Source organism: Anopheles gambiae, chromosome X, assembly GCF_943734735.2.
Source record: "Anopheles gambiae chromosome X, idAnoGambNW_F1_1, whole genome shotgun sequence".
Classification (NCBI taxonomy): Eukaryota; Metazoa; Arthropoda; class Insecta; order Diptera; family Culicidae; genus Anopheles; species Anopheles gambiae.
The window spans coordinates 20,930,535-20,944,677 of record NC_064600.1 but is presented as its reverse complement, the minus strand read 5'-3'; the positions used below and the strand labels follow the sequence as shown (position 1 = coordinate 20,944,677).

The 14,143-nt window shown below is 41.7% G+C and overlaps 1 protein-coding gene and 1 long non-coding RNA gene across 2 annotated transcripts; one reads left to right on the top strand and one right to left on the bottom strand.

Annotated features, from left to right (window-relative positions):
* Positions 1-5,339: 5,339 nt before the first annotated feature.
* LOC133392075 (uncharacterized) lies at positions 5,340-7,701 on the bottom strand. Its single transcript, XM_061650168.1, has 3 exons — positions 7,233-7,701; positions 6,904-6,981; positions 5,340-6,263 (listed from the first exon to the last, which is right to left on the bottom strand). The coding sequence occupies exons 1-3, from the start codon at positions 7,638-7,640 to the stop codon at positions 5,475-5,477; spliced, it is 1,275 nt and encodes a 424-aa protein (XP_061506152.1). The 5' UTR covers positions 7,641-7,701; the 3' UTR covers positions 5,340-5,474.
* A 4,524-nt stretch (positions 7,702-12,225) lies between these two features.
* On the top strand, positions 12,226-13,579 carry LOC133392076 (uncharacterized). Its single transcript, XR_009765430.1, has 2 exons — positions 12,226-12,708; positions 12,784-13,579. It is a non-coding gene; the product is annotated as an uncharacterized LOC133392076 (long non-coding RNA).
* Positions 13,580-14,143: the final 564 nt, after the last annotated feature.

Sequence of the window (14,143 nt, the reverse complement as noted above, 5' to 3'; positions counted from 1 at the left end):
TGCTGATGAAGCCATCGCCGATCCTCTTCGATTCAGCCAAGATCAGCTGCTCTTCAAACTCCAGCTCTCGTCTCTCAAGCTCCAGCTTTCGTCGAGTCAAATTTCGCATCCGAAGTTCCAAGGCGGCAACAACTTCGCTCGACTCCGCAAGCTTGTCCGCCATCGTCCTCCCGGGTGTGCCGGTTTGCGATGGCGTCGGCTGATGAACGTTCGAAATAGCTGCCCCAGATGCGCCGACCGCCGTCCGCAGTACGGTTCCCGCAGAAGCGCCGTCCTGCGCTTGCGGTCGTAGTTCCATGTCCTCGATGGCCGCTCCAGATACACCGTCCGCCGCCCGCGGCACGGTTCCTGCAGAAACGCCTTCCTGCGATGGCGCTGGTTGTTGCACGTCCGCAGTGGTCGGTAGGTGCGCTAACCGTGGCACGGTTTCCGAGGATGAGCGATGTAAAGGCCCCAGGTCTGCCACAGTGGAGTTTGCAAGCGGTGTGTACCGCGATGCAGGGGCTTCGCGAACCTCCGAAGTCAACCGTTGCTGCGGTTCCCTCAGCAACAATCCTGCACCTAATGGTGCGTTCGGGGTCGATGACCTTGCGCGGTCAACGATCTCCAAAGACGAGTTAACCGTCCAATCTTGTCCAGTCGGCGCGAACGATCGAAAGTGAAGTGAATCCGCGGCCGGTGCGAGTGGCCTATGATCCAGTGCTCCCGTTTCAGGTTGCTGAGACTCGTTCGTTTGTGCTACCGCTGGAGGTGCTTTCGATTCGTGCTCGTGTTCCATAGTGAGAAATTGCGTATGTTGGTGTAATGTGTAACGTACACCTCAACTATTCTCTTGCCGTCCGACGTATCGTCTGTTGGTCGCGTTCCTAGGTGTTTCGCAGCCTCAACTGTCTTGCGACACGGTTCACTCACGCACTCGCGTAAACGCGTAAAATTTCCAAACGTGGAATTTTTTTAAAATGTTGCGTTAGCAACGTCCGTTGATATTTATATATATAATTTTATCCCGAAATGATTCACTCGCGGCGTTAGTTAGGTTCTCTTAACTTCACTTTATTGAATTCTATTAACGCAGTACGTAACGGTGGTACTGTAAATTTACTATAACAAAGTGGTTAAAAAAATTCCACAGCTTCTGGTTCCGCGGTGATGACGAGAAAAGAGAAAGTGCTTTCCCAAATTTCCCTTTTATGGCTTTTCCACCATTGCAAATTCGCGGGCTTGCGATTTGCTCGATCCTCATCGTTAGTCGAGCAGTCCCACAGTCGAGCAGTAACGTGCGTCAAATGTCACTGCTTGACACTTGCGCTGACATTCGATGTTTTCCTGTGTTAAACAATAACACCGATATTGAAAAATAGTTAAACGATTTTGAAAACAAAACTTTTTGTATTGAAGTGGCTTTTCAGACTTGAATTCACCCGTGCAGCCTTCAGCATACATTTAACGTGATTGAAATTTTCAGTTTCAACATTGAAGTGGCTTGGAAAACCCTGTAAGGACGGAATTGACGCTTTAGCACTACCATTGTTCTCTTAAGAAAAGACCGTGCATAAAAAAAGTGTGGACAAAATTGGCGCTCATACACCAGCCTTGTTATTTTGACGTGATGATGTGTATGTGAATAATGTGTGGTCGGAATAATAAAAAAAGGGGGAGAGCCTCGAGCGGTTCGATTTGTATTATGATACGAATAACCAATTTTGATACAAAAAAAGCGAGAACCTCGAGCGGTTTGCGCATGTATATGATAAAATGAGAGCCTCGAGCGGTTCAGTTTATATTGTAATACAAAAAACCAATTGCGTGTATATTAAAAAAAGCGAGAACCTCGTGCGGTTCGCACGTATATATACATATTATATATAAATAAAAGAACGAGAACCTCGAGCGGTTTGAACCTGTGTATGAAATAAAAAGGAGAGCCTCGTGCGGCTCAGTTTATATTGAAATACAAATAACCAATTGCGAGTATAAATATATAAAAAAGCGAGAACCTCGAGCGGTTCGCACGTGTAAATATATTAAAAAAAGGGGAACCTTGAATGGTCCAAACGAATTTAACATAGTAACATAACAAAAAACTAGCTGATATTTAAAAAAAAAAAACAAAAAAAAACAAAAAAAAAACGGTGATTCGAGGGAGGGCGACTCAACATGTATTCGAAGAAACCTTACCGCACGCGTGCGATCGTGCTACACACACATTGAACGCTGTTAAAACAAAAAGGGGTACAGGAAGCTGACATGAACTATTCTATTATTGTCTTCTCGTTAGCGACAGCGAAATAACAAAAGCGAACGTTGACGCTTTGATTCGGGCTTTGGAGAAAGAAAAGCAGAATAACTCCTTTTTAGAATCACTGTTAAAGGATGGTTGCGTGAGTTCAACGAAACGACGAAATGACTGGATCGAGGAACCTTCCGACAACCAATTGTTCGAAGCTGCTCCTCGTGGATGTTCCACATTTCTTGATTCTGGAACACATTCCACCAACGAGGCTTCCATGTCGGCGTCCATGTCTTTCGCCACATTGCAAAAAGCCGTTTGCCAACCGAAAGACGGTAAAGAAGAAGTGGACAAGACGACATTCGAAAGATGGAGAGAGTTATTTGAAGCGGCAATGGAGTTTGCGGGAATTATCAGTGAAACTCTAAAAATGAATGCCTTTAAAATGAAAGCAGGCCCTTCACTGTTGGGCATTCTAGAAAGTACGTCGACAAATAATTCAGCCAAGGATGCGAAACTATTTCCATACACTAACACAATGGATCGATTAGATCACTATTTTAATTCCCATTATTACGTGTTTCGTCAGCGTCAAAAATTACGCACGATAAACCAAATCAAAGGTGAATCGGACTACCAATTCGTAAAACGAGTGATCCAATCTGGGAAATTATGTTATTACAAGGAGGAACAATTGATCGAAACAATTGTCGACGTGATACAGATGCATGCTATTAACCCCAAAGTACGTATGGCAGGATGGAAAATTCTCAAAAAACGCGGAACAATAAGGCCGCGGGGCCATGGGGATTCTCAGCGCTCATTTTCTCAAGCACTCATGAGTGCTTTTGAGAAATCCTCGTTCTCAGCGTTTGTCGAATCGGAACAAAATCGGTTTTGAGAATCTTTGAGAATCTTTGAGAAAGTTGACGATGCAGCGATCGGCTAACTGAAATATAAGCAAATGTGCTATTTGTTTTTCGGTAATCACTTTGGAAAATGTATTCAATGTTTATAATTGAAAAAAAAAATAAAAAAATGCGATCAAAAATATATTTTCTATTTAAAGCTCCAAATAAAGCATGAGTGACTTTATCAGTTTCTCAAAGTGAGAAAAATTGACGACGGCCACGGGCTCGCGTCTGAGAACAAGATTTGAGTGCTAGAGAATGTTTTCTCAGCTTGAGAAAGCCCCGTGGCCCCGCGGCCTAACAGATCTACTGGAAAAAGTTCGAACATGCGAAATAGAGAAATTTAACGAAAACGCTTTCGCTAGAGACCACAGACAAAATGAAACTTCATTACCGTAGCAATAGACGATGCGCAATCTCAGATTGCGCATATATTTATCTGTCAAACGGCCCGATTTGATATATTTATCTGTCAAAAAATATTTATATATCTCGGACATATAAATCTCGAAAATTCATGCGCAATCTTAGCGCAATCTTGGATTAATACGTTTGTTTACATATAGCGGTAGGTATTGAAACGAAAAAATATGAGATGAGCGTTGATTTTTGAGCCAAAAATCTAATTAAATTTTGATTACAGCCATGGAGAACGAATCGCCGAACGTGCCGAATCGCCGGAACTATATAAAATTGGTAAATATATAATCATTCTGTTTTTTATACCGGTGTTTTTGTAGTGGAAGCAATGCTTGGGTTTTTTTTTTGTAGCTTTATTTTTCCTTAAATGATATATGTTCAGTGTTTGTGATTTGTGTATGCGGTTATACTAAAGAAATTTAGAAATATGGGCAACAATTGAATTATTATTAAATTTCGATTATTTTCCGGCTTGGAAAAAAAACAACACCGCTGCTGCTTCTCCAGCTACCGGCAATTTTTTTAAACGACAGCTGCTTTGCAGTTTGTTAAAAAAAATTGTAAAAATTGTAGATTGTTAAAAAGTCAAATTGTAAAAATTGTAGATTGCAAAAATTGTAAAAAAATTAAATTGTAAAAATAGTAAATTGTAAAAATTGTACTAATTTAATGTACCTAGCTAGTCTTTATTGTTACAGGAATAAACCATTGAACTGAAATGTTTTATTTGTACATTGCAGCTCTTTGAGAACTGACCTGGCTGTACCACGGGATGTTATGTTTCTTATTAGTCCGCATACACTAATAATCGTTTGGAATTCTGGAATGTAGGTTATGCGGTTTTGGTCTTCTTCCAACAGGAAATCTTTCTTATATTTCGGAATACCAACTATTCCTGCTGGCCCTGCTTTCCTGCACCATTTTTGCTGCAACCTCTACCCCAACTGCTACAATGGAAGCTATTGCTGTTGCCGCTGCGATTAAAAAAAAACTTTCTTATTTTTACAGGAACGTTTATGTATATTTAAATATTTTATATTACAGCTCTCCCGAGTTAGAGGACTGATAATGGAAGAAAACTGCTGCATCTTCCGGGCCATCAAAATAATAACGGGGTCATGGGGATGGTGAATGAATAGAGTCGAGATTAATCGTTTTTTTATTATTGATTTGCTTCCAGAATGTTGAGAAAAGCCTTCGGCTAATTGCCGAGGTGGAACGACGGCCTGCTTTATGGCAAAAGCGGTCGGAGTTCTACAAAAACGGTATTCGGCGAAGGGATGCGTGGACCGAGATTGGCGGACTCTTGGACCTCACCGTCGAAGAGGCGAGCTACCAGTGGAGGAAGCTGCTGACCAGCTACAGGACTTATAAGTCCAAGCTGCGTAAAAGTCAGCAAAGCGGAGCAGGTACTAATCAAATTTAAAATAATATGAAATTGTTCAATGACATAATTTTATCATTCGTAGCGGCTGAGGACGTCTTCCACCCAAGATGGTTCGCCTTCGACGCGATGAGGTTCCTCGATGATACCATGAAGGACGGCACGCATCTCGATACGGTAAGTTGTTTTGTTATTTATCTGTAAATTTTATATTTCACTGCGAGTTAAGGGCGGTCCTGTGGCACAGCAACAACATGCCCGTCATGGGTTGAAGCCTCATATGGACCGTTCTCAAACGATCGCAAATAAATCGTTTTATCTGAATAACTTGCCAAGCGTGATTCACGTTGAACCATTCTTTCATCTAAACAATGGTGGGTGGACAATGCAAAGGTACAAGTGTACTAACGACGATGTGGGTTAGCATATTATTCATATAATGTATAATTGCATGTAATCTACGCACATTCTACGATTTAATAACTACTAATTAGCTTAATAATTGACACATACAAAGAGTTGTATTGCATTAATGATTAAGTTGGTTATTATACTTAAGATCATGTGCAATGTGTAAACGTATATTCAACAAGTCGTTTGGCGTGCGACAGGGTATGCCTTGTAGTCCGCTCATTGTAGCTGGAGCTCTCTCGCCTTCTACAAAACGCCCATTGACGACCCTGTCAAAAGATGAAGGGCGAGTGTATGTATTGCGTGAAGCACTCTGTCGAAGAAAATTATGGAGATATATTGTTGTCATAATAACCGTTTTAGCATCTTCTGGCTCTAGCAGAATCGGGCTTTTATTAATGCGGAAACGGTTGGCTAAAATCCCGAACACATTTTCAACGATCATTCGAGCACGAGAGTGACGTTTGTTGAAAACTCTTTCAATTGTCCCTTCCGCATGCATGCCTCCAAATGGTCGAATGCAGTACCTGGTAAAAGCAAACGCTTTATCGCCTAAAAGAAAGTAAGGTACTCGCATTGCATATGGAACTCGCAGTGGTTCAGGTTCCGGTACATTCAAACTGTTGTTTTCCAGCCTCTGGTATAAGCGTGTGTTTTTAAATACACCTCCGTCAGATATTCCACCTTTTCCTCCAATATCTGCATGTAAATAGTTGTAATCGGCATCTACTACCGCAAGTAAAACAATGCTGAAATAATGTTGATAGTTGTAATACTCTGATCCACTATTACTAGGCTTTTCCACTTGTACGTGTTTGCCATCAATGGACCCAATTGCATGCGGAAAATTCCACCTTTGTTCAAACTTTTTTGATTTCTCCTTCCATTCTTCTGCTGTGGACGGCATCTGAAATGATAATAACACATACAAAAATAAATTAATTATATATTTCATAAATTTAACTCATATGTATTGCTCGTCGTTGGATATCAATGCAACCTTATTTATTTTGTAACTTTTTGATTATGCTATCTCATTATTTTTTATCTCTCTTTTCAGTTCGATGACGACCTAGAACAAGACACCTCCACCCAAGCCCACCCAATCCCTTCTTGTTCCTATTCCTCAATTCCGCCCCAACCAACAATCCCAGCACCAACAATCCCAGCACCAACAATCCCAGCACCAACAATCCCAGCACCAAATCCAGCACCAACAACAGCACGAACTACAGCACCAACTACAGCACCAACCCCAGCACGAACTCCAGTACCGATCCCAGCACCAATCCGAGCAACAACAACTCCAGCACCAACCCCAGCACAAACCCCAGCACCGACCCCAGCACCGACCCCAGCACCAAGCCCAGCACCCACTCCAGCGATGGAAAATTATTTGTCCATGTTTGGCCAGTGGGTGGGGGCATGGTTAATCCATTTACCACCAGACCAACAAAACGATGCCACTAATCGTTTGCGGCAGACGATGCTGGAGTGGGATCTGGAACACAATAAAAAATAAAATAAAAAAAATTACAAAAACATACCTTTACATAGCTCCGCAAATGTTTATTTAAACAAGCACACACATCCTTTACAATTTTGGCAATCGATGATTTAGAAACCTAAAATTATACAATACTCATTAAAATCCGAACATTTCATTTTAATTCGTTCAACATTAGGCTCTTGCATCGTTTTCGATTGCTAACTTCTCTTCACTTGCTTTTGTCCGAAAAAGTTTTATCAGTCCTGCGTACGGGGAGACGGTTTGTATGAGATTCGATGTTGCCACGGTGCTGCCATGGAAAAGACCGACGCCACTACCGTCTCCAATCGGACCGCCGAAACAAGAAAAAAAACAAAACATACTTACCCGAAACAAGTATTGCAAGCTTGCAAATGTCTCCCCCGTTGCCAAATACCGCAATGTTATTAAAAGCCTTTCTTGGGCCGTGATCGCTTCTCGCATATTTGTATCCATGCGGCTTATTTCTGGACCGACCAAGGCATAAAGACGATCGAAATCTTCGTGTTTCATCCGCATAAAATTTTTTATCGTATCGTTTACCATTTCGGCCTTGATGTCGTCCAACAGACGATTTCCATCCTGTCTTCTGCGGAAGAAAACTGGTCGCATCCACCACCGACGGTTTCGCCGAAGACGCCGGTTGTAATTATGATCGTTGTTTGATAAATAATCACTCATGGCTGGAAAATGAAGCTGCTTACGGATTAACACGTTCAGTTGTGGCGGAAGCCAAAACAAAACAACACAACGCATGCAAATGACGTTTATAGGCCAGGGTTGGCTTCGCGGAAACGATATATTTTTTGACAGATAAATATATGCGCAATCTGAGATTGCGCATCGTTTATTGATACGGTTAGAGGTTTCCGCTGTGTCGCATAACACCAACGCAAAAACGTCACGTCCAAGGGAGTTTCAACGTGATTATCCCTCATACAAACAAAAACATTGGGGTATGCAGGAGGCGAATTTTCAAAATTCTCCACAAATCGTTCATTTGGTATTCGTCGCATCCTGTGTTGGAGATGTAGCAGCAATACACACCAGCCAGAAAACTGCTACGCAATAGATAAAAGATGCCGCCGCTGCAATGTCATAGGGCATATAGAACGTGCGTGCCATCCTGATCTCTTAAACAATAGCAAGCGCTATCCGAGAGATGTTGGCGAACCGGCTGTACCTAATAAAATTCGGAAAATTGCTGCTATCACGGAAAGCGGTATTCCTGGAAAGTCGGATCACGAGCAAACAGCCGTAAGTGAGGCTTTTCCAAGCGAAGCTGAGTAGAAATCAACTTATTTTTGTTTACTCTTTTACATCATTTATTAATTTTTTTATGTAATACAACAATATACACTTTCCTTAATTGGCGATAAAATTTAGAATGAATTTCAAAAAACCTACTTGATTTAATTAATAGATAAACAAATTCCTTGAATTCAAATAAAATATGCAAGTTGTGGCGTTAAAAAAAAAATTAAAAAAAAAATTAAAAATGCACGTATTTATTGGGCTATGATCAGGAATACAAACATTAACTAAAACGTATGCAGGAATAAATATTCTTAGACATAGATAGCTTCGATTCGATCATAATTTACCATCATTTGTTTAACGAATTCTGTATAATAAAATTTTGATATTTACGTTTTAGGATGTATCGCAACAAGTGCTTCAAAATAATCCCATCGAGATCAATAATTTCGTGATGGAAAACAAATCTTTGCATAGCATTTGCCAAGAAAAAATCGATCTCGTGTTCATTACAGGTTACGTAGCGGGCTTCGCTATTAAATTTATGATTGATTTGGGTGCAGATGTTAACACTATAGGGAAAGATAGTTTCGATTGTCTATCAAAGAAAGACCCTAAGTTGTCTCATATTTTCAATTTAAAAAAAGGGTCTGATAACCATTTAAAAGCATACGGAATGGAAGAAGACATTCCGGTATTAGCTTCCTTCGTAGCTGAATTATTTATATCTAACGACCGCCCTCGAACGATGGAAAAATTCTGCGTCGTGCCAAACGAAAAAGCATTATTAAGTAGAAACACAGCATTGTGATACAGCGTTTTACAGCTACTCTGTAAAACTACTTGAACGTTCCAGTTATATCATATTCGGGATGTAACACAATCCGATTATTACCCGGAAAGATTTTCGTATTGACAGATTTGACCGAATTCCCTAAATTTAATGTTGCTCCGGTAATGTTATCATACGATAAAGAAACCACCCACAATAACGAAACGTGTTCACCAGTATTCCACCAGCGTTTAAAAACGAAACGTTGAAAAGATTGGACGACCTTCTAACTACGGGCATCATAGAACGCGTTACGGACAAAATGGAAAATTCATTCTGCTCATCTTTGTTGGTAGTTCCAACAGGTAAAAACGACATCCGTTTGGTCGTAGGCCTAAGAGGTCCTAATAAAAGAATCATCAGAACACCATTTCGAATGCCAACATTGGAGGCGATTTTATCAGAATTAAATGGTGCCTCATGGTTTTGCACGATCGACCTGTCGAGTGCTTTTTTCCACGTGGAATTACACCAAGACTGTAGACACCTGACGAATTTTTTCGCTGGAAAAAGTACATTCAGATTCAAGAGACTGCCATTCGGTCTGTGCAACGCCCCCGACATTTTTCAAGAAATTCTACAAACGAAAATATTAGCAGGATGTCCAGGTATCGTGAATTATTTAGACGATATTACGACGATTTAGTTTTTGGTAGCTCGAAGGAAGAGCACGATAGTAATTTAAAAATTACCCTCCAAAGACTGCGAGAACATAACGTCCGGTTAAACTCCACCAAATACGTGTTCTGATCGTAATCGGTAAAATTTTTAGGGTTCAATTTATCTGGAGACGGATGGCGAGTTGAAGACGATAAAAGGAAAGCAGTGGAAAATTTTCGAAGACCGGAGTCGTTGTCCGAGGTAAAAAGTTTTTTGGGCTTGGTTAACTTCACCGAGCGCTTTATCCACAAACGTGCCGAAAAGACTGCAAACCTTAGAGCACTCGCAAAGTCAGACACCTTCTACTGGACAAGGCAGGAGGAACAAGAATTCGAATACTTAAAGGCAAGAGCATTAAACTCTATTGTTAGGCTCGGATATTTTGACCATAAAGATCGTACGGAACTATACGTCGATGCGTCTCCGTCCGGGTTAGGTGCAGTTCTCGTACAATACAACGAAGAAGGTAGTCCGCGTGTAATATCGTGTGCGTCTAAGTCCCTTACCCAATTGGAACAAAAGTATCCTCAAACACAAAAAGAAGCACTAGCGATCGTTTGGAGTGTTGAGCGATTTTCATATTACCTGATAAACAAATATTTCAAAGTAAGGACTGATTCAGAAGCCAACGAATTTATTTTTGGCGGGTCTCATCGCACTGGTAGACGAGCTATGACAAGGGCAGAAGCATGGGCTTTACGTTTACTACCGTACCACTTCGGCATCGAAAGAGTTCCTGGTAATATGAATGTCGCCGATGTTTTATCCCGACTAATTTGCAAGTCACAGGTTGACGATGCTTTCGACGAGGACAACGAAAAGCACATATTGTATTCCTTAGATGCGGGAGACATGTCTATTTCGTGGACGGAAATACAGACAGCCTCGGAGACAGACGAAGAACTGGAAACAGTAAGGTTAGGAGTTCAAACCGGAAAATGGTCCAATGCTCTTAAACGTTATGAATCCGAATCAAAACATCTAAGAACGCTAGGTCACATTGTTTATAAAGACGATCTAATAATTCTACCTACATCTCTTCGTTCCAGAGCAATTAAAGCAGCTCATCGGGGTCACGTTGGTTGCGAAGCTACCAAACGAATTTTACGGGAGTTTTTCTGGTGGCCGAATATGGCAAAACAAGCAGCTCTATTCGTATCTAATTGCGAAATATACCTGGTTATATCTAAAAGGAATCCTCCTATACCTCTTTCCAGTAGACAACTTCCAGATGGACCATGGGAAATTTTACAAATTGACTTTTTGTCCTTACATGGCCACGGATCCGGTGAATTTCTCTTAACCGTAGACACCTACTCCCGTTATTTACATGTTTCTGAAATGAAACAAACTGATGCCAGAAGTACTAATGCTGCCCTTTGTAGAGTATTTTCAGTTTGGGGGCTACCTCTCATCATACAGAGCGAAAACGGACCTCCTTTCCAGGGATCAGAATTCATCGAATATTGGGAAAGTAAAGGAGTGAAAGTCCGGAAATCGATCCCTTTAAGCGCGCAATCCAACGGAGCCATCGAAAGGCAAAACCAAGGAGTTATTAAAGCCTTGGCAGTGGCAAAACAAGAAGGTATGCCCTGGAGAATGGCGTTAGACGAGCTCACAACATACGGAAGCACCATTCACGGTTAGGAGTGACGCCGTTCGAGCTGTTAGTCGGATGGCGATATAGAGGAACATTTCCGTGTTTATGGAACTGGAAAAACAAATTAGACAGAAATACGATCCGAGAAAATGATGCGTTTTCAAAACTGGTTAGCAAGCAGTTTGCTGATAGTCGTCGAGGAGCGAAGGAAAGTAACATAATGGTAGGCGATATCGTATTGACTACTGTTTTACAAAGATCTAAGACAGATCCTACTTTTTCGAAGGAGAGGTTCACAGTGTTAGCAAGGGAGGGAGCAAAAATCGTTTTAATTAATGGGAAAGGTGAGAAGTTAACTAGAAACATACAAGATGTAAAAAGGGTCCCCAATGGGGCAACAGAACATTCAATTGAGGAGGAATTAGTAGATCCAATTGAAACTACAGAAATCGATTATAGCGAGAGTGATCATTTAAAAAGACCCAAAAGAATCATACAAGTCCCTAACAAATACAAAGACTCAATTATGTATCATATTTGCTACCAAGAGTAGGGGTGATGGAAAATGTAGGGATCAAGAGTGAGAGAGAGAAGTTTAGTCCCCCAGGACAATCGCATGGCAATCGGATTGAACGCGCAACATTTTCCATACAATCCGCAGTGTTGCGTTTTCTTCGCGCCAACTTTGCCTGTATTTTCAATGAGCCAAACGATTTTACCCCCTCCTACACGCGATGTATCCTAAAGCACGCTTGTCGCGGCAACGTTCACCACATACACACACACATCTCCACACTCAGGGTACGACATCTTCCCTGTTGCTGTTCTGGACTCAGACAAAATTTGTGTTTCTACACTTATTGTTCAAAAAAGTAGTAGCTCTTAGGAACTGAATTTACAAACAAATATCAAAATGTTATGTTCTGCTAATGATATTGCTCTAAATTTAAATGCACTACATCAAATTTTTACATATCTTTCGTAAAAGTTCGTCAGAGTATGAAAATGTCGATACAATTTGTCATGAATAACTTAAATTTCAAGATTTTCGCGTATAAAATTATGACACGCGCTGTGTGTGCGGCGGCGTAATTCGCTACTCGTATAGCCGTCTTGCTTCTTCTTGTATGTGCTTTACCGTTGCTCACCGCTTCAAGAACATTGCTGCTCACACACACGTCAGTCTGTGGCAAACAATTGGAGGGGGAGGATGTGTCGGTTTGCTCCAGAAATCGTGTGTGATTTTGGTGTTCTGGATTTGGTTCCATCGCTGTTTGTTTTGGTGAATTTGAAAAGGTAAGAATCATTAACCGATGTAAAAGTGTGAGAGTAAGATGATGCTGATGGTGACTGATGCTTTTCTTTGTTTCTTTTCCTGCTTTCATCCACTGATGGTGTCGAGCATCGCCGAGGATGTGATCGAATGCGGAATATTCGAAACGAGGAGATTCATTCCGGATTTTGTTTCCAATAAGGTAAGTTATGAAAACACACAAAGCATACGAAAAAAGAGTGAGTAATCTTATTCTTAACTTTCATTTCTTCAACAGCGCTGAACTAATCCTCCAGCTTACAGGACGGCAAAGGTACACGCACAAACGTGCACACATCAGCCTTCTCGGAGAACGAGAACACGGGAGGGGGAGACCGGCAACGTATAGAACCTTTACGCTCCCTCGTGCGTTCGTGCGTGCGTGCGCGGATGTGTGTGTATGTGTGTGCATGCCTGCGTGCGTGGCTGTGTGTGTTTTTGCCGCTTCGCATAACGAGATCCTACGGGATCACCTTGCGAAAAACACCAAGAGAGGGGGAGGGGTAGGTATGTGTGTATGTGTGTGAGTATGTGTGCTTGCATGCGTGCGTGGCTGTGTATGTGTGCTTGCATGCGTGCATGGCTGTGTATGTGTGTGTATGTGTGCTTGCATGCGTGCATGGTTGTGTATGTGTGTATGTGTGCTTGCATGCGTGCGTGGCTGTGTATGTGTGTGTATGTGTGCTTTTGCTGTTTGGCGATCTCCTACGGAATCACCTTGCGAAAACACCTGGGGGGGGGGGGGGGGGAGGAGTGAGGTGTGTGTGTGCTTGCCTGCGTGCTTTGTGTGTGTGTTTTTGCGTTCACGTTCTACGGGATCACTTTGCGAAAAACACCAAGGGGAGGAGGAGGTGTGTGTGTGTATGTTTTTTTTTTCTTTGCCGATTCGCACTCTCTCGCGGATCTAGTTGTGTGCGTTAGTTTTTTTTTTTAGTTTCTTCGAAAAATACCTGGGGGAGGATGTGTGTATGAAAGAATGTACTTCAGAAAAGAAAGTGAAAAATAAAAAACGAATATGAAATATGTTAAACGAAGTTTTAAGTGTGTCTGAACTCATTGCAATCCGAAAGAAAGCGAGGGGGGCTCTTAAAATGTAGTACACATGTATGCAACATGTATCGTGTCGCCGCGACGGTATATCTCGCTCAATCCGTTAAGCCTGAAAAGTGCTTCTATCGGATCGTCTAATCGGGCGCCATTTAATCAATCCGTTAGCGAAAAGTCGCATGGATTTTGGTACCGGGGTAATCATAGAGAGCCAAAAATATTGAAACATGCAAAAATGAGGATAAGAGAGGAGAGATTGGACGAAAGCAGAGATAGAGATGGAGAAGGCGCGCGGAAAAGGAGACGGACGTCTACCGGTAGCTAGCGGTAGCTGGGATCAAGAGAGAGTGAACTCCGAGAGTGAATCGAGAGAGAGAGAGTGTGAGAGAGGGACAGATCGTGAGATCAGGGAGAGAAGACAAGTCAGGCGACAGGGAGTAATAAAGGAGCCTCGGGTCAGTCTTGTGGTTGATCGCAAAGAGATCGGTTGAGCGTGAAACAAAAAAAAAATTGAATAAAAAAACCTAATAAAAAATTAAAATGTGTGACGA